Source organism: Colossoma macropomum, unplaced genomic scaffold, assembly GCF_904425465.1.
Source record: "Colossoma macropomum unplaced genomic scaffold, Colossoma_macropomum, whole genome shotgun sequence".
NCBI lineage: Eukaryota > Metazoa > Chordata > Actinopteri > Characiformes > Serrasalmidae > Colossoma > Colossoma macropomum.
The window spans coordinates 10,252,185-10,271,929 of NW_023494786.1; the positions used below are offsets into that span (position 1 = coordinate 10,252,185).

General features: G+C 39.5%; 3 protein-coding genes across 3 annotated transcripts; all 3 read left to right on the top strand.

Moving 5' to 3' along the window:
- The first annotated feature begins 6,712 nt into the window (after positions 1-6,712).
- On the top strand, positions 6,713-8,331 carry LOC118827268 (odorant receptor 131-2-like). The gene has a single exon (XM_036598564.1). The coding sequence runs from the start codon at positions 7,102-7,104 to the stop codon at positions 8,059-8,061; it is 960 nt and encodes a 319-aa protein (XP_036454457.1). The 5' UTR covers positions 6,713-7,101; the 3' UTR covers positions 8,062-8,331.
- A 3,754-nt stretch (positions 8,332-12,085) lies between these two features.
- LOC118797535 (odorant receptor 131-2-like) lies at positions 12,086-13,045 on the top strand. Its single transcript, XM_036556901.1, has one exon. The coding sequence runs from the start codon at positions 12,086-12,088 to the stop codon at positions 13,043-13,045; it is 960 nt and encodes a 319-aa protein (XP_036412794.1).
- Positions 13,046-16,418: 3,373 nt separating this feature from the next.
- LOC118797546 (odorant receptor 131-2-like) lies at positions 16,419-17,378 on the top strand. Its single transcript, XM_036556910.1, has one exon. It carries the CDS (start codon positions 16,419-16,421, stop codon positions 17,376-17,378), a length of 960 nt encoding a protein of 319 aa, XP_036412803.1.
- The last annotated feature ends 2,367 nt before the right edge of the window (positions 17,379-19,745 follow it).

The window sequence follows — 19,745 nt, forward strand, 5'->3', positions numbered from 1 at the left end:
AGCAAAAGGGGGATAGCAGGGAGACCTACGTACCTTATCCTTATTGGGAGGATCCACTGTTGGGGAGAAAAGGCTATTCCTCATCTAATATCCTGTGGGAGGAAAAAGAAAATAATTAAGTTGTTATAAGTTAATGGGCCCAGACAATGTATATACCGGTAATGAATTGTTTAACCTAGGTTGACTGTATATAGCGCTATTGTTTGTTTCATGTGTAAACCACCCTGTTCTAACCTCATGGTGGGGAATGGGATCTCCAAGGGTGGGGCTTTAGGCTTAGAACCCGAGGGTTCCTCGGAGAGAGAGACTACTTCTCCCCATGACTCTGTTTGCCACAGTGGACACTAGCTGCTTGTAGTGACTAATGTAATGGTGTGGGGGAAGTTTTAAAAGTGAGTAGGCATGACTAAGCCTGATGCTTAGTATATAATGTAAATACTTTACCTTCCGTTTATTTTTCGTTTTGTACAGTTTTTGTTTCCTGTTTTCACGTCGTGTAAATAAACTACTTGCTTGTGCACTCTACTTTTGGTCTTGCCCATCCTATTGGTTGGCTCACCCTCACAGACCTTACCAGTAAGCCACACGTAAAACCCAAAATCCTTTTCTTGGGGTTTAACATCTTCACAAATGGCGGCAGCGACAGTGGCAGTACCAAACGCTGGTTTTAACGCTATCTAAAGAAGGCGACAAATGTGTTTGAAGTGGCTAACGGCGTCAACAGGAGAACGCTGAACTCAAACAACAACAGCGTGAAGTTAACCCAAGCGGAAGAGTACTGCAGAGACTAAGAATGGCTCCTAAAAGACAAGTGCCAACGCAAGAGCTACACAACGGAAGAGACGGTGACAAACAAGAGAACTTACCTTCGACATCCGACGAGGTGGTGTGCTCGATGGCTGGAAGTGTGGACAAGGTGTGTGAGATGCTTCAAAACTTCATGCGCGAGCAATGCTCGAAGGACGAGCTATGGCAGCACGAGGTGGAGAAGCAGGAGCAACGCTGGCGCTCCATGCAACACCAGTTCAGCCTGCTACAAGAGCAGGTATGCAGAACCCAGCCCGAAGGACGACCAGCACGCGGAACGGAGGGTCACTGTAGCGAGGGGGAAACAGAGAGGCTTCACCAGACGTGGATTTTGCGGCACATGCCAGCACACGACGCGACAACGAGGCAGGTGGTTCAAACGCCAGCTACCCCTAGCTGGCCTACACCAAGGCTACGTACCCTGAAGGACTTGGATGACGTCAAAAACTTTTTAATAATGTTTGAAAGACTGGCTCAAGCAGCGATGTGGCCCGAGCAAACGTGGGCGATACATCTAGTCCCACTGCTCGAAGGAAGGGCACGAGCTGCATATGTCACGATGGATGCCGAAGAAGCACTCAACTATGGCAAATTGAAAACAGCAATGCTGAGAAAGTTTGAAATAAACAAGGAGACATACTGACAAAAATTTCAGAGTGACGAAGTCTGCAGCGTCCAAACACCCAGAGAACTGTACGTGCGACTTAAAGGGCTCTACGAGAAGTGGATGACTCCCAAGGAGAAGACCAAAGAACAGATCGGAGAGACGATTATTTTGGAGTAGTACCTCAAAATGGTCAACCCCGAGCTTCGGAGCTGGATCCTGGAGCACAACCCGGCTACAGTGGACCAAGCAGTCGACCTAGCGGAGGCCTACGCTATGGCGAGACGTGCAGAGGAATCATTTCAACCGGGAAAAAGCAGAAGAGAGAAACGGCAGCACAGAGAGCCCAGTGAGTCTGGGGGCGTGGTCTGGGGTGGTTCGATGCAGCAGGTTTTTAAATCATCCAGCAGAGGTCACCCAAGTTTTAAATTTACCAGAGGAAAAAACAGTTCAGGGAACAGCACTAAGGCTGATGCAGGAAAGGTTTTAAAGTGTTTTAACCTTAATGAGCCAGGACACAGGGCAAATGCGTGCCCAAAGCACAACAGCGGTATAAACCAGTTATGCTACAGCCCAAGAAATAACACTGTTTCCATAAATAACGAACCCAAAGACATCCTTGTAAATGTCAAAGTTGCTGGTATAAAGCAAAAAGCACTAATAGACACGGGGGCCAGTCAGACGCTAATTTTAGCTTCGTGCTTACCTGAAGGGGGATTGAGACAGACTGGCCAGTTAAAAGTCAAATGTGTACATGGTGATGAGCAAGTGTATCCAACAGCTGATGTTAGCCTAGAGATTGAAGGGCAAAAGTATTTGCTGACAGTAGGGATCATGCAAAAATCCCCCTATAAGGTAATTTTGGGTAGTGAGTTTTAATTGACCTTTTAACTGAAAAACAAAGCAAAGCCGAGGTCTTGGTTACTACAAGGCAAAGTGCTAAAAGGGAAAGGCAAAGCAACGTAGAAGCCTTAAAAGAATTACCTTTTAGTGAAGCATCCAAACAAAAGAAAACTAAAAGGGAGAGAAGGCAAGCTACGGTGCAAGGCACCAAAATCAGTGAAAGCGTCCCAAACCCAGATACTAATCTAAACCTACCTATGCACAACTTTGCACAGCTGCAAAAACTGGATGACACATTAAAGCCCCTGTTTATTAAAGCAGAGACAGGAAAATTGGAAAAAGGAGGTTCCTTCATTGTGAGAGACGCCATCCTCTACCAGACAAAAGGAGAGCAAGAACAGCTTGTGGTGCCAAAAGAGTTGAGGGCTGAAGTTTTAAAACTGGGTCATTCTGAACTGTGGGCAGGCCATTTGGGAAAGGCGAAATTTCTAGAAGGTTTTATTGGCCAGGGCAGCACCTAGAGGTTTTGGGTTATTGCCGGTCATGCCCAGAGTGTCAGTTAACAGCCCCAACCAAAAAATCTGATAGAGCACCCTTAATTAACCTACCGATAGTGGAGGAACCGTTTTCAAGGATAGCAATGGATATTGTGGGACCTTTGCCACGCAGCCACTCGGGCAGTAGGTACATACTCACAATATGTGATTTCGCCACGCTCTATCCTGAAGCCTTCCCATTAAGAAAGGTAAAAACAAGGCAATTGGTTAATGCCCTCATCCAGTTTATCTCCAGAGTAGGAGTACCTAGAGAGACTTTAACAGACCAAGGTACCAATTTCACTTCGAAGCAGCTGAGGGAAGTTTATAACCTGCTGGGTATTAAAGGCATCCGGACTACCCCATACCATCCACAGACAGACGGGCTAATGGAACATTTCAACAAAACCTTAAAGACTATACTAGGGCGTTTTGTTAACGAGACTGGGTCTGACTGGGACACGTAGCTGCCTTATGTCTTGTTCGTGTACCAGGAGGTACTTCAAGCATCAGTGGGATTCTCACCATTCCAGATGCTCTACAGACGGGAGGTTCAAGGCCCACTGGATGTGCTGAAGGAGACCTGGGAGGGGCACAGCGATGGACAGAAAGGGAACATCCTCTCCCATGTCCTCAAAATGAGAGAGAAAATGGTGGCCTTAATGAAGCTAGCACATGAGAACTTGGAGCAAGCTCAAGAGTATCAAAAGAGCTGGTATGACAGGTCAGCAAAAAACCGGACACTTAAACCCAGCGACAAGACATTGGTCCTTTTGCCGACATCAGATATCCGTTTGTTGGCAAAGTGGCATGGACCATATGAAGTTTTGCGCCAGGTTAATCAGACAACTTATGAACTGTTGCATCCGGACTGCAAAAGGACAAAACAAACTTTCCAAATCAACATGTTATGACAGTGGAAAGAAAGGGACCAACCCGCTGCAGAACACCTGTGGGTGCGCGCTGTAGGAGAGGAGGAGGAGAGCATTGAACAGTATTTCCCTTCTAACAGCAAACACCAAGACGAACTGTTAACACTGGACCACTTAACAGCGGAGCAGTGGGAAGAGCTCTGGACCAGCACGACATCCGCCTGCAAAAACACGACCCAATCCGGCAGGTGAACTGTTGGGTGCCTGCAAGACTCATCCTGAAGTTTAAAGAGGAGGTCAGTAAGCTGCTCGATATGGGCATCATAGAACCCTCTATCAGTCAGTGGTGCAGTCCAGTGGTTTTAGTCCCAAAGAAAGATGGCGAACTGAGGTTTTGTGTAGACTTGTCAAAATTGAACTCTGTCTCAGCATTTGACCCCTACCCAATGCCAAGAGCAGAAGTGCTCATTGAAAGACTTTATAGTTTTTATCAACAGTGGACTTATGCAAAGCGTATTGGCAAGTACCGCTTACAGAGTCAGCTAAAGAGTTGACTGCATTCTGGGCTCCAAATGGACTGTTCCATTTTTCTGTTATGCCATTCGGACTCCATGGGGCAGCGGTGACTTTCCAGAGGCTGATGGACGCAGTGCTCAAAGGGACAGAGGACTTTGCGGCATCATATCTCGATGATGTCGTCATTTATAGTAGAAGCAAGAACATCTACGTCATCTGGAGACGGTGCTGGGGAAGATATGGGCAGCAGGACTAACAGCTAACCCTGGGAAATGCCACCTGGCAAAGGGGATGGTGTCCTATCTAGGCCATGTCCTAGGGGGAGGAGCTGTTAGACCACAAGTGGATAAGGTGCAAGCGATAAAGGAGTGCCCGATACCGACCACAAAGAGGCGAGTAAGATTGTTCTTGGGCTTAGTGGGCTGGTACCGAAGGTTCATCCCAAATTTCGCTGACCGAGTGGCACCTCTCACAGACTTAACCAAGAAGGACCAACCTCAGAGAGTCAAATGGACAGAGGAGTGCAATTCTGCTTTTAATGATCTTAAAGACTGTTTGTGCTCCGATCCAGTTTTAGGCAGCCCAGATTTTAGCAAACCTTTTGTGGTTCAAACTAATGCATCAGGTAACAGGCTAGGGGCAGTTTTACTCCAAGGGGAGGAGGACAGCCTAAGACCGATCCTGTACATCAGTCGTAAGCTATTTCCAAAGGAGAAAAACCACTCCACGGTCGAGAAAGAGGCTCTGGCAGTGAAATGGGCACTAGACTTTAAGTACTACCTCATGGGCAGTGATTTTGTTTTAGAGACTGACCATAGAGCGCTGAAATGGATGCGCCAAATGAAAGACACAAATGTGCGGATTACGCGCTGGTAACTGTCGTTACAGCCATTCCGTTTCCAGGTACAATACCGTAATGGTAAGGACAATGTCACAGCAGACTTCTTATCCTGCCACTTGGACAGTGACTGAGATGGGGGGGGGGTTTTATGTGGTAAGGCGAGGCCTACCCCATCACCAATGAATACCATCCCTTGCACTATAAAATATGTGTGTGTGTATGGATGTACTTACCTATGTCTGCCTGTGAAAGAAGAAATAGCAAAAGGGGGATAGCAGGGAGACCTACGTACCTTATCCGTATCGGGAGGATCCACTGATGGGGAGAAAAGGGGGGGTTCTATTCCTCATCTAATATCCTGTGGGAGGAAAAAGAAAATAATTAAGTTGATTGGCCCGGACAATGTATATACCGGTAATGAATTGTTTAACCTAGGTTGACTGTATATAGCGCTATTGTTTGTTTCATGTGTAAACCACCCTGTTCTAACCTCATGATGGGGAATGGGATCTCCGAGAGTGGGGCTTTAGACTTAAAACCCTAGGGTTTCTCGGGTCTAAAGACCACATCGCCCCATGACTCTGTTTGCCACAGTGGACACTAGCTGCTTGCAGTGACTAATGTAATGGTGTGGGGGAAATTTTAAAAGTGAGTAGGCATGACTAAGCCTGACACTTAGTATATAATGTAAATACTTTACCTTCCGTTTATTTTTCGTTTTGTACAGTTTTTGTTTCCTGTTTTCACGTCGTGTAATAAACTACTTGCTTGTGCACTCTACTTTTGGTCTTGCCCATCCTATTGGTTGGCTCACCCTCACAGACCTTACCAGTAAGCCATATGTGAAACCCAAAATCCTTTTCTCGGGGTTTAACATCTTCACAATCTTCCCAATATGGTTTCAGTGTAGCACAGTCTCAGAAAATGAGTGTGCTTTACAGTGAGACCCAGTTGCTCTAACACAACTCTGAAGTATTTTTATAACAAATCATTCTGATTTAGGACAACAAAATTCATTCCTCATAGTAAGTTTACTATTTGACTGTTGCAAGCAGTTTTTAAAATTCAGTAACCCTGTTACTCGGCATTCTGCCCATTGAACGCTGGGATAGGCTTCAGCTCCCTCCGCGACCCAGAAGGATAAGCGGCTTAGAAACTGACAGTCTCTTTACATGTACACAATTTGTGATATAAATGGTCACATACAGACCCTTCTCATGTTGAAATTGGGGTCTGTGTCTTTCGTAAACATCTGAAAAGCTTCAGTTGTTAGGAATTCATTTGGAATATTCACGGGCCCCCATGTTTCTGTGACACATCCAATCTCAGACCTGGTAGATTTCAATGATTGTGTCCTTGTCTTGAATTTCTTGAGAAACCCTGACGAGTAATCTTTGTGTCATTGTCTCCAGATATATAAAATAAAATGGCACAAAATAGCCAACCTGACTCAAAACATGGGACTACAAAAAAGTATATGGAAACTCTGAAATGTAACGCATGAAGTACGTGATAATCCTAATAGTGTATTTTTGCGCACTTTGCAGATTTCCTGAAGAACTGTTTTGGTGTAATTGTATCAGTGGTTTATCCTTTCTATGCTTGTATGATTTACTTCAGATATAAATACAGACATGTATCATTTATTTGAGTTTTTTTCCATTGTGTGTTTCCTCTAGCTGTGAATGTGATTAGTTAGGCCCATTAGTTAGGCCAGTTAGAGAGCACTCTGGTGATCTTACCCTTGATTTGTTGCAGGGGTGTGGATGGTATTTTTCAGATATTTCCCTTTTCTTTCTGAAAATGAAGAATTTATCATATAATAAAAAATGAAAAACATAAGGGAGTGTTTAAAATATTTCATAGTAAAATGCCAATGTTGCTGTACAATGTTCAGCAAGGAAAAATCATTGCCCCACCCTTGAGGTCTTCAGAAAACAATATAAATAGATGAGCTCTTTGACTGCAAGTGCTGCCCACTGCTTTAGCCTTTCCTGTGACTTCCAAATTGACTTTCTGGGTTTTGAGTGGGGTTAATCGTTGCTCCATCTATTATTGTGTCTGTATGTACCTTTTGCAGAAATGCAACTCACTGTAAACAGCAGTTTAAATATGGACTTGCTGATGTATACTGTTTCAATACATGTGCCAGTGGTGCAGGTATTGGTGGGGATTTTCCTGTTTGTGAACTGCCTGATGATATTCACCTTTTTAAAAAAGGAGGTGTTCAGGGAGGACACTCGCTACATTTTGTTTGCACAAACCCTGTTTGTTGACTCTGCTTTCATGATTGTGAACAATATCCTGTTTGTCTGCTATAGTTATCAGTACCGCGTCCACATGATTCCTTGTATTATCCTCTGTTTGGCAATGGCTTTTCTTTACATTTGTACTCCACTGACTCTTGTGGCAATGTGTCTGGAGCGCTATGTTGCTATATGCATGCCTTTAAGACATGCTGACATCTCTACCAGCAGGACTAGATGTTTTGGATTTCTTATCATATGGGGTATCAGCTCCATACCCGCATTGTTCACTTTTATAGCTTATCTCTCAACGGTCCGTTCTGGTGCTCTGTTCTCCTATGCTTTCTGTAGTGCAGAGGTAATGTTGGGGGAAGAGTGGCTGGCACAAACACGTGCTTTAATTTTCCAGATCCTTTTCTTCTGTATGATCATTGTTGTTTTGTTCACTTACATCAAGATAATGATTGCAGCCAGAGCTGCCTCCTCGGACAATAAGAAATCAACCAACAAGAGTCTCAGAACTGTGCTCCTTCACACCTTTCAGCTGTTTCTGTGTATAGTTCAGAGTATAATACCATATATCGAAATGGCATTTTATAAGGGTGATATTATGGTGTTTATTAATTTAAGATATTCTAATTTTGTTGTTTTTATGATTGCACCACGTTGCCTCAGTCCATTGATTTATGGTCTCAGAGATGAGAAATTTTTCATTGTTTTAAGACATTATGCCTGCTGCGGTTTTCATAGTGTTTCCCAAACTTTGCCCATTCAAAGCAAAATAAGACCTAACTAAGTCATTAAATCAGCGTTTGACAATTTTGCATCATATTTTACAATATATGTGTAAATGAAATGAAAATGCAAAACTCTTCACTGTAATCTTACATACATTTAATGTTAAGTAAATTCTGCAATAGACAATGGAATAATACAGTGTAAGAGCATTTTTAGGTAATGGATATAATTTTTTTTACTCTTTGTTGCTAAATGTAACCTTAATCTACTGTAGAACATTAAAAAAAAAAGGAAGTTACAGTTTTGTGATTTGGGGAAAAAAATAAATGAACATGCAGAAGACTGTTTTATATAGAGAATGATTGCTAAAGAGAGATTGTATCATTCCTTTTTTTCATTCAGTACCACACAAATTGTTGGATGTAGCATCTGAAACTAGGGTCCCTAATTCTGTGTTTACCCCAGTGCTTCTCACCCGATCAGCCATTTATATTATTATTATTATTATTTTATAAGTGTGATATAATTAATAACAATACTGATTATAATTTTAATGTTTCTTTTTTTATCATTATTGTTGTTATTATTATTATTATTATTGTTGTTTTGTTGTTGTGACATTATTTACTACTATTACTTCTAATAATAATAATAATAATGACAATAATAATAATAATTATTGTTGTTGTTGTTATTATTGTTACTATTGTTATGTTTATATTACATTTATTATAACTATTTTGATTACTAATGTATAATTTTGCTAATAATACTCTTGCGTTGTTTAATTGTGCTGTTATTATACAGACTTGAACTGAACCCCTTAAAATCCCAGGCATATTAAATACTAAGGCTTATTATTGAGTAACTACAGGGACTTCAGTGCAAAATGGTGGAAATATTCTTAGGTTATCGAAGGTTAAAATAAACCCTGGGCTCGCTGGTGGTCTCTGGTCATTTAAAAGGTTCTGTATTTGATTCTGTTAACATGTTTAAAGGACAAAAAAAAGATTTTTTTTTTATTTACAGTCTATTCAAAAGATTTGGCCGCTGTGCACTGTCACATTTCACATTGTTAAAATGAATTACAATGTGCTTGCCATCCAGTGCACCAAAACAAATTAGGAAATGAGGAAAATTCCACTTTTCCGGGTCGCAGCAACCCTCTAAAGCTTTTCTGTTGGCAGTGTCGTGTATTTGTCCTTCATGTGTGTCCAGGTGAAATCACGTGTTTTTGATCATTTTTGGCACAGTTGACACTGCCGAGCATTAGCTTGCGCCAGTGGTTCTAAAGGAGTCCCCTGTACTCATGAATCTGTTAAATGCAATGCAATGCAAGACTATTGTCATTGATACTTTTATTATGTATTATACAGTTTCAGACCATAATATTTTTCTCCTCTATAAAGTATCTGTGTAGGCCAACTATACAGTAGTGACTTTGACAGAGAAACATAATAGTCAGATCATGTCATCTAGATTGAATGTTTTTTTTTTTTTGTTTTGTTTTTACCTTAAACACACTGCTAGTCTCTGCTCTGAGTCTGCAGTCTCTATGTAGTTTGTCTTCTGCTTCATTAAATGAGGGGCTAGTATCTCCAACAGTGATTCACAGTGACTCACCAACATCTAGAAGTATGCGTGAAAGTGCTCATTCAGCTCTTGTATAAGGTGGTAAAGCTCTCCGGGCTCCTTACTTTTTTTTTCCAAAATCGGGTGTACCCAAAAAGGGAGGTACCTGTTTGCATTTTTCTGTGAGCAGCAAAAGGACATCTTCATCACCTGAAGAAGTAATTTTGTCATTTTTTGGCTGTGAAACAAATTGAAGCAGGTGGCAAAATAAAAAAAAAAACAAAAACTGCATCACATCCAGCATTTATGGTATTGATTGCATTTTTGTGCCCTAATTTCACGTCACCTTCAGTGTGTAACGGCCTTTATTTTGTGATCACAGCACAAGTGCAAAAATAACACACTAGATCACATCACTGGTGTATGTAGTTGTGATAGAAATATTTTTGGAATTTTTGTCACTGATGTGCTACTTCCGATCATGTGTGGATGGAGAAAGATCTAAAAGATTACTTTGAGAGATCCTTTAGCTTAACTCTTCCAACACCAAACAGTATTTGGAGAGAACAAGAAGCAGTGAGAGAAGAAGCTTTGCTGCCATGCACAAGTCAGTTGAGACAAAGCTTGATACTGAAAGTGTTGTTAAGGCTTGCTCTCAGGCCCAGACAATTTTAGCTGTGGCTTTAAAAGCACAGGAATTCTACCACAGTTCTTTCGGCATATCCATAGCACTAAATTACAGTCATGCATCCTGATTGTTGGGTATTACGAAGCTCATCTTTCCATTCTTGTTTTTTGCCTGTGTATCTGATTATTTAATTTTTTTGTGTGTGTTTTTGTATGTGTGTGTGTGTTTTTAGTGTGTGTGTGTGTGTGTGTGTGTGTGTGTTAATCAACCTACAACAGAAGGAGGAAAGAGATAATGGGTGGGGAAAAGCAATTCCTTTGAACCATTTATGAACATTCATAGTGCTCAGTGTGACATTCCATTTCACATTGTTTTAAGTTGTAGAAGCAGGCCAAAATTTGGGCACTCCCACTACATTTCACATACCATGTGTACAAAAGTGTTTAGACCCATGGTTATCCAACATTTCTTTTGAAACATTGGGTATTAATAGGGGTTTGTGTGCCATTTTCTGCAGTAACATCCTCTACTTTTCTTGGAAGTCTTTACACATGATATTGGAACACTGCTGTGAGGATTTGATTGCATTCAGCCGCATGATGGCTGATGTCCTGATGTTGGATGATTTGCTCCATCACTCCAGAGAACACAGTTTCACAGTCCAGTGTTGGGGGGCTTTATGCCCCCTCTGGCTGACTCTTGGCATTGGCGATTGTGACCTTAGAGCATCCCATTCTGTCTGCACTACTTTTCTGTGAAGATTACACTAGATATGCATGCACAGTTGAACACCGGTGTCAGCAATGGATGCACCTTAAAGTAGCTGAATTCACCAATGAAATGATTTGACTGTTGCAAGCAGTTTTTAACATTCAGTAACCCTGTTACTCGGCATTCTGCCCATTGACCGCTGGGATAGGCTTCAGCTCCCTCCGCGACCCAGAAGGATAAGCGGCTTAGAAACTGACAGTCTCTTTACATGTACACAATTTGTGATATAAATGGCCACATACAGACCCTTCTCATGTTGAAATTGGGGTCTGTGTATTTCCTAAACATCTGAAAAGCTTCAGTTGTTAGGAATTCATTTGGAATATTCATGGGCCCCCATGTTTCTGTGACACATCCAATCTCAGACCTGGTAGATTTCAATGATTGTGTCCTTGTCTTGAATTTCTTGAGAAACCCTGACGAGTAATCTTTGTGTCATTGTCTCCAGATATATAAGATAAAATGGCACAAAATAGCCAACCTGACTCAAAACATGGGACTACAAAAAAGTATATGGAAACTCTGAAATGTAATGCATGAAGTATGTGATAATCCTAATAGTGTATTTTTGCGCACTTTGCAGATTTCCTGAAGAACTGTTTTGGTGTAATTGTATCAGTGGTTTATCCTTTCTATGCTTGTATGATTTACTTCAGAAATAAATACAGACATGTATCATTTATTTGAAATTTTTCCATTGTGTCCTCTAACTGTGAATGTCATTAGTTAGGCCCATTAGTTAGGCCAGTTAGAGAGCACTCTGGTGATCTTACCCTTGATTTGTTGCAGGGGTGTGGGTGGTATTTTTCAGAAATTCCCTTTTCTTTCTGAAAATGAAGGATTTATGAGATAATAAAAAATGAAAAACATAAGGGAGTGTTTAAAATATTTCATAGTAAAATGCCAATGTTGCTGAACAATGTTCAGCAAGGAAAAATCATTGCCCCACCCTTGAGGTCTTCAGAAACAATATAAATAGATGAGCTCTTTGACTGCAAGTGCTGCCCACTGCTTTAGCCTTTCCTGTGACTTCCAAATTGACTTTCTGGGTTTTGAGTGGGGTTAATCGTTGCTCCATCTATTATTGTGTCTGTATGTACCTTTTGCAGAAATGCAACTCACTGTAAACAGCAGTTTAAATATGGACTTGCTGATGTATACTGTTTCAATACATGTGCCAGTGGTGCAGGTATTGGTGGGGATTTTCCTGTTTGTGAACTGCCTGATGATATTCACCTTTCTGAAAAAGGAGGTGTTCAGGGAGGACACTCGCTACATTTTGTTTGCACAAACCCTGTTTGTTGACTCTGCTTTCATGATTGTAAACAATATCCTGTTTGTCTGCTATAGTTATCAGTACCGCGTCCACATGATTCCTTGTATTATCCTCTGTTTGGCAATGGCTTTTCTTTACATTTGTACTCCACTGACTCTTGTGGCAATGTGTCTGGAGCGCTATGTTGCTATATGCATGCCTTTAAGACATGCTGACATCTCTACCAGCAGGACTAGATGTTTTGGATTTCTTATCATATGGGGTATCAGCTCCATACCCGCATTGTTCACTTTTATAGCTTATCTCTCAACGGTCCGTTCTGGTGCTCTGTTCTCCTATGCTTTCTGTAGTGCAGAGGTAATGTTGGGGGAAGAGTGGCTGGCACAAACACGTGCTTTAATTTTCCAGATCCTTTTCTTCTGTATGATCATTGTTGTTTTGTTCACTTACATCAAGATAATGATTGCAGCCAGAGCTGCCTCCTCGGACAATAAGAAATCAACCAACAAGAGTCTCAGAACTGTGCTCCTTCACACCTTTCAGCTGTTTCTGTGTATAGTTCAGAGTATAATACCATATATCGAAATGGCATTTTATAAGGGTGATATTATGGTGTTTATTAATTTAAGATATTCTAATTTTGTTGTTTTTATGATTGCACCACGTTGCCTCAGTCCATTGATTTATGGTCTCAGAGATGAGAAATTTTTCATTGTTTTAAGACATTATGCCTGCTGCGGTTTTCATAGTGTTTCCCAAACTTTGCCCATTCAAAGCAAAATAAGACCTAACTAAGTCATTAAATCAGCGTTTGACAATTTTGCATCATATTTTACATTATATGTGTAAATGAAATGAAAATGCAAAACTCTTCACTGTAATCTTACATACATTTAATGTTAAGTAAATTCTGCAATAGACAATGGAATAATACAGTGTAAGAGCATTTTTAGGTAATGGATATAATTTTTTTTACTCTTTGTTGCTAAATGTAACCTTAATCTACTGTAGAACATTAAAAAAAAAGGAAGTTACAGTTTTGTGATTTGGGGAAAAAAATAAATGAACATGCAGAAGACTGTTTCATATAGAGAATGATTGCTAAAGAGAGATTGTATCATTCCTTTTTTTCATTCAGTACAGCACAAATTGTTGGATGTAGCATCTGAAACTAGGGTCCCTAATTCTGTGTTTACCCCAGTGCTTCTCACCCGATCAGCCATTTATATTATTATTATTGTTATTTTATAAGTGTGATATAATTAATAACAATACTGATTATGATTTTAATGTTTCTTTTTTTATCATTATTGTTGTTATTATTATTATTATTGTTTTGTTGTTGTGACATTATTTACTACTACTACTTCTAATAATAATAATAATAATGACAATAATAATAATTATTGTTGTGTTGTTATTGTTACTATTGTTATGTTCATAATATATTACATTTATTATAACTATTTTGATTACTAATGTATAATTTTGCTAATAATACTCTTGCGTTGTTTAATTGTGCTGTTATTATACAGACTTGAACTGAACCCCTTAAAATCCCAGGCATATTAAATACTAAGGCTTATTATTGAGTGACTACAGGGACTTCAGTGCAAAATGGTGGAACTATTCTTAGGTTATCGAAGGTTTAAAATAAACCCTGGGCTCGCTGGTGGTCTCTGGTCATTTAAAAGGTTCTGTATTTGATTCTGTTAACATGTTTAAAGGACAAAAAAAAAGATTTTTTTTTTTTATTTACAAACTATTCAAAAGATTGGCCGCTGTGCACTGTCACATTTCACATTGATAAAATGAATTACAATGTGCTTGCCATCCATGAGCAGCAAAAGGACATCTTCATCACCTGAAGAAGTCATTTTGTCATTTTTTGGCTGTGAAACAAATTGAAGCAGGTGGCAAAATTAAAACTGCATCACATCCAGCATTTATGGTATTGATTGCATTTTTGTGCCCTAATTTCACGTCACCTTCAGTGTGTAACGGCCTTTATTTTGTGATCACAGCGCAAGTGCTAAAATAACACACTAGATCACATCACTGGTGTATGTAGTTGTGATAGAAATATTTTTGGAATTTTTGTCACTGATGTGCTACTTCCGATCATGTGTGGATGGAGAAAGATCTAAAAGATTACTTTAAGAAGGTCCTTTAGCTTAACTCTTCCAACACCAAACATTATTTGGAGAGAACAAGAAGCAGAGAGAGAAGAAACTTTGCTGCCATGCACAAGTCAGTTGAGACAAAGCTTGAAACTGGAAGTGTTGTTAAGGCTTGCTCTCAGGCCCAGACAATTTTAGCTGTGGCTTTAAAAGCACAGGAATTCTACCACAGTTCTTTCGGCATATCCATAGCACTAAATTACAATCATGCATCCTGATTGTTGGGTATTACGAAGCTCATCTTTCCATTCTTGTTTTTTGCCTGTGTATCTGATTATTTAATTTTTTTGTGTGTGTTTTTGTATGTGTGTGTGTGTGTTTTTAGTATGTGTGTGTGTGTGTGTGTGTGTGTGTGTGTTAATCAACCTACAACAGAAGGAGGAAAGAGATAATGGGTGGGGAAAAGCAATTCCTTTGAACCATTTGTGAACATTCATAGTGCTCAGTGTGACATTCCATTTCACATTGTTTTAAGTTGTAGAAGCAGGCCAAAATTTGGGCACTCCCACTACATTTCACATACCATGTGTACAAAAGTGTTTAGACCCATGGTTATCCAACATTTCTTTTGAAACATTGGGTATTAATAGGGGTTTGTGTGCCATTTTCTGCAGTAACATCCTCTACTTTTCTTGGAAGTCTTGATAAAACACATGATATTGGAACACTGCTGTGAGGATTTGATTGCGTTCAGCCGCATGATGGCTGATGTCCTGATGTTGGATGATTTGCTCCATCACTCCAGAGAACACAGTTCCACAGTCCAGTGTTGGGGGGCTTTATACCCCCTCTGGCTGACTCTTGGCATTGGCGATTGTGACCTTAGAGCATCCCATTCTGTCTGCACTACTTTTCTGTGAAGATTACACTAGATATGCATGCACAGTTGAACGCCGGTGTCAGCAATGGATGCACCTTAAAGTAGCTGAATTCACCAATGAAATGATTTGACTGTTGCAAGCAGTTTTTAACATTCAGTAACCCTGTTACTCGGCATTCTGCCCATTGACCGCTGGGATAGGCTTCAGCTCCCTCCGCGACCCAGAAGGATAAGCGGCTTAGAAACTGACAATCTCTTTCCATGTACACAATTTGTGATATAAATGGCCACATACAGACCCTTCTCATGTTGAAATTGGGGTCTGTGTCTTTCCTGAACATCTGAAAAGCTTCAGTTGTTAGGAATTCATTTGGAATATTCATGGGCCCCCATGTTTCTGTGACACATCCAGTCTCAGACCTGGTAGATTTCAATGATTGTGTCCTTGTCTTGAATTTCTCCAGAAACCCTGACGAGTAATCTTTGTGTCATTGTCTCCAGATATATAAGATAAAATGGCACAAAATAGCCAACCTGACTCAAAACATGGGACTACAAAAAAGTATATGGAAACTCTGAAATGTAACGCATGAAGTACGTGATAATCCTAATAGTGTATTTTTGCGCACTTTGCAGATTTCCTGAAGAACTGTTTTGGTGTAATTGTATCAGTGGTTTATCCTTTCTATGCTTGTATGATTTACTTCAGATATAAATACAGACATGTATCATTTATTTGAAATTTTTCCATTGTGTGTTTCCTCTAACTGTGAATGTGAGTAGTTAGGCCCATTAGTTAGGCCAGTTAGAGAGCACTCTGGTGATCTTACCCTTGATTTGTTGCAGGGGTGTGGATGGTATTTTTCAGAAATTCCCTTTTCTTTCTGAAAATGAAGGATTTATGAGATAATAAAAAATGAAAAACATAAGGGAGTGTTTAAAATATTTCATAGTAAAATGCCAATGTTGCTGTACAATATTCAGCAAGGAAAAATCATTGCCCCACCCTTGAGGTCTTCAAAAACAATATAAATAGATGAGCTCTTTGACTGCAAGTGCTGCCCACTGCTTTAGCCTTTCCTGTGACGTCCATATTGACTTTCTGGGTTTTGAGTGGGGTTAATCGTTGCTCCATCTATTGTTGTGTCTGTATGTACCTTTTGCAGAAATGCAACTCACTGTAAACAGCAGTTTAAATATGGACTTGCTGATGTATACTGTTTCAATACATGTGCCAGTGGTGCAGGTATTGGTGGGGATTTTCCTGTTTGTGAACTGCCTGATGATATTCACCTTTCTGAAAAAGGAGGTGTTCAGGGAGGACACTCGCTACATTTTGTTTGCACAAACCCTGTTTGTTGACTCTGCTTTCATGATTGTGAACAATATCCTGTTTGTCTGCTATAGTTATCAGTACCGCGTCCACATGATTCCTTGTATTATCCTCTGTTTGGCAATGGCTTTTCTTTACATTTGTACTCCACTGACTCTTGTGGCAATGTGTCTGGAGCGCTATGTTGCTATATGCATGCCTTTAAGACATGCTGACATCTCTACCAGCAGGACTAGATGTTTTGGATTTCTTATCATATGGGGTATCAGCTCCATACCCGCATTGTTCACTTTTATAGCTTATCTCTCAACGGTCCGTTCTGGTGCTCTGTTCTCCTATGCTTTCTGTAGTGCAGAGGTAATGTTGGGGGAAGAGTGGCTGGCACAAACACGTGCTTTAATTTTCCAGATCCTTTTCTTCTGTATGATCATTGTTGTTTTGTTCACTTACATCAAGATAATGATTGCAGCCAGAGCTGCCTCCTCTGACAATAAGAAATCAACCAACAAGAGTCTCAGAACTGTGCTCCTTCACACCTTTCAGCTGTTTCTGTGTATAGTTCAGAGTATAATACCATATATCGAAATGGCATTTTATAAGGGTGATATTATGGTGTTTATTAATTTAAGATATTCTAATTTTGTTGTTTTTATGATTGCACCACGTTGCCTCAGTCCATTGATTTATGGTCTCAGAGATGAGAAATTTTTCATTGTTTTAAGACATTATGCCTGCTGCGGTTTTCATAGTGTTTCCCAAACTTTGCCCATTCAAAGCAAAATAAGACCTAACTAAGTCATTAAATCAGCATTTGACAATTTTGCATCATATTTTACAATATATGTGTAAATGAAATGAAAATGCAAAACTCTTCATTGTAATCTTGCATACATTTAATGTTAAGTAAATTCTGCAATAGACAATGGAATAATACAGTGTAAGAGCATTTTTAGGTAATGGATATAATTTTTTTTTACTCTTTGTTGCTAAATTTCATATAGAGAATGATTGCTAAAGAGAGATTGTATCATTCCTTTTTTCATTCAGTACCGCACAAATAGTTGGATATAGCATCTGAAACTAGGGTCCCTAATTCTGTGTTTACCCCAGTGCTTCTCACCCGATCAGCCATTTATATTATTGTTATTATTATTATTATTATTATTATTTTATAAGTGTGATATAATTAATAACAATATGATTATGATTTTAATGTTTCATTTTTATCATTATTGTTATTATTATTATTATTGTTTTGTTGTTGTGACATGATTTACTACTACTACTTCTAATAATAATAATAATAATGACAATAATAATAATTATTGTTGTTGTTATTGTTACTATTGTTATGTTTATAATATATTATATTTATTATAACTATTTTGATTACTAATGTATAATTTTGCTAATAATACTCCTGCGTTTTTAATTGTGCTGTTATTATACAGACTTGAACTGAACCCCTTAAAATCCCTGGCATATTAAATACTAAGACTTATTATTGAGTAACTACAGGGACTTCAGTGCAAAATGGTGGAAATATTCTTAGGTTATCGAAGGTTAAAATAAACCCTGGGCTCGCTGGTGGTCTCTGGTCATTTAAAAGGTTCTGTATTTGATTCTGTTAACTTGTTTAAAGGACAATAAAAAGATTTTTTTTTTTTTATTTACAAACTATTCAAAAGACTGGCCGCTGTGCACTGTCACATTTCACATTGTTAAAATGAATTACAATGTGCTTGCCATCCAGTGCACCAAAACAAATTAGGAAATTAGGAAAATTCCACTTTTCCGGGTCGCAGCAACCCTCTAAAGCTTTTCTGTTGGCAGTGGCGTGTATTTCTTCTTCATGTGTGTCCAGGTGAAATCACGTGTTTTTGATCATTTTTGGCACAGTTGACACTGCCAAGCATTAGTTTGCGCCAGTGGTTCTAAAGGAGTCCCCTGTACTCATGAATCTGTTAAATGCAATGCAATGCAAGACTATTGTCATTGATACTTTTATTATGTACTATACAGTTTCAAACCATAATATTTTTCTCCTCTATAAAGTATCTGTGTAGGCCAACTATACAGTAGTGACTTTGACAGAGAAACATAATAGTCAGATCATGTCATCTAGATTGAATTTGTTTTTACCTTAAACACACTGCTAGTCTCTGCTCTGGGTCTGCAGTCTCTATGTAGTTTGTCTTCTGCTTCATTAAATGAGGGGCTAGTATCTCCAACAGTGATTCACAGTGACTCACCAACATCTAGAAGTATGCGTGAAAGTGCTCATTCAGCTCTTGTATAAGGTGGTAAAGCTCTCCGGGCTCCTTACTTTTTTTCCAAAATCGGGTGTACCCAAAAAGGGAGGTACCTGTTTGCATTTTTCTGTGAGCAGCAAAAGGACATCTTCATCACCTGAAGAAGTCATTTTGTCATTTTTTGGCTGTGAAACAAATTGAAGCAGGTGGCAAAATTACTGCATCACATCCAGCATTTATGGTATTGATTGCATTTTTGTGCCCTAATTTCACGTCACTTTCAGTGTGTAACGGCCTTTATTTTGTGATCACAGCGCAAGTGCAAAAATAACACTAGATCACATCACTAGTGTATGTAGATGTGATAGAAATGTTTTTGGAATTTTTGTCACTGATGTGCTACTTCCGATCATGTGTGGATGGATCTAAAGATCTAAAAGATTACTTTGAGAAGGTCCTTTAGCTTAACCCGAAGAAGCTTTGCTGCCATGCACAAGTCAGTTGAGACAAAGCTTGAAACTGAAAGTGTTGTTAAGGCTTGCTCTCAGGCCCAGACAATTTTAGCTGTGGCTTTAAAAGCACAGGAATTCTACCACAGTTCTTTCGGCATATCTATAGCACTAAATTACAATCATGCATCCTGATTGTTGGGTATTACGAAGCTCATCTTTCCATTCTTGATTTTTGCCTGTGTGTCTGATTATTTAATTTTGTCTGTGTGTGTGTGTGTGTGTGTGTGTTAATCAACCTACAACAGAAGGAGGAAAGAGATAATGGGTGGGGAAAAGCAATTCCTTTGAACCATTTATAAACATTCATAGTGCTCAGTATGACATTCCATTTCACATTGTTTTAAGTTGTAGAAGCAGGCCAAAATTTGGGCACTCCCACTACATTTCACATACCATGT

What these genes read in the sequence shown, in the direction of transcription:
- LOC118827268 (XM_036598564.1), top strand. Translation starts at nt 7,102, where the DNA reads ATGCAACTCACTGTAAACAGCAGTTTAAATATGGACTTGCTGATGTAT.
- LOC118797535 (XM_036556901.1), top strand. Translation starts at nt 12,086, where the DNA reads ATGCAACTCACTGTAAACAGCAGTTTAAATATGGACTTGCTGATGTAT.
- LOC118797546 (XM_036556910.1), top strand. Translation starts at nt 16,419, where the DNA reads ATGCAACTCACTGTAAACAGCAGTTTAAATATGGACTTGCTGATGTAT.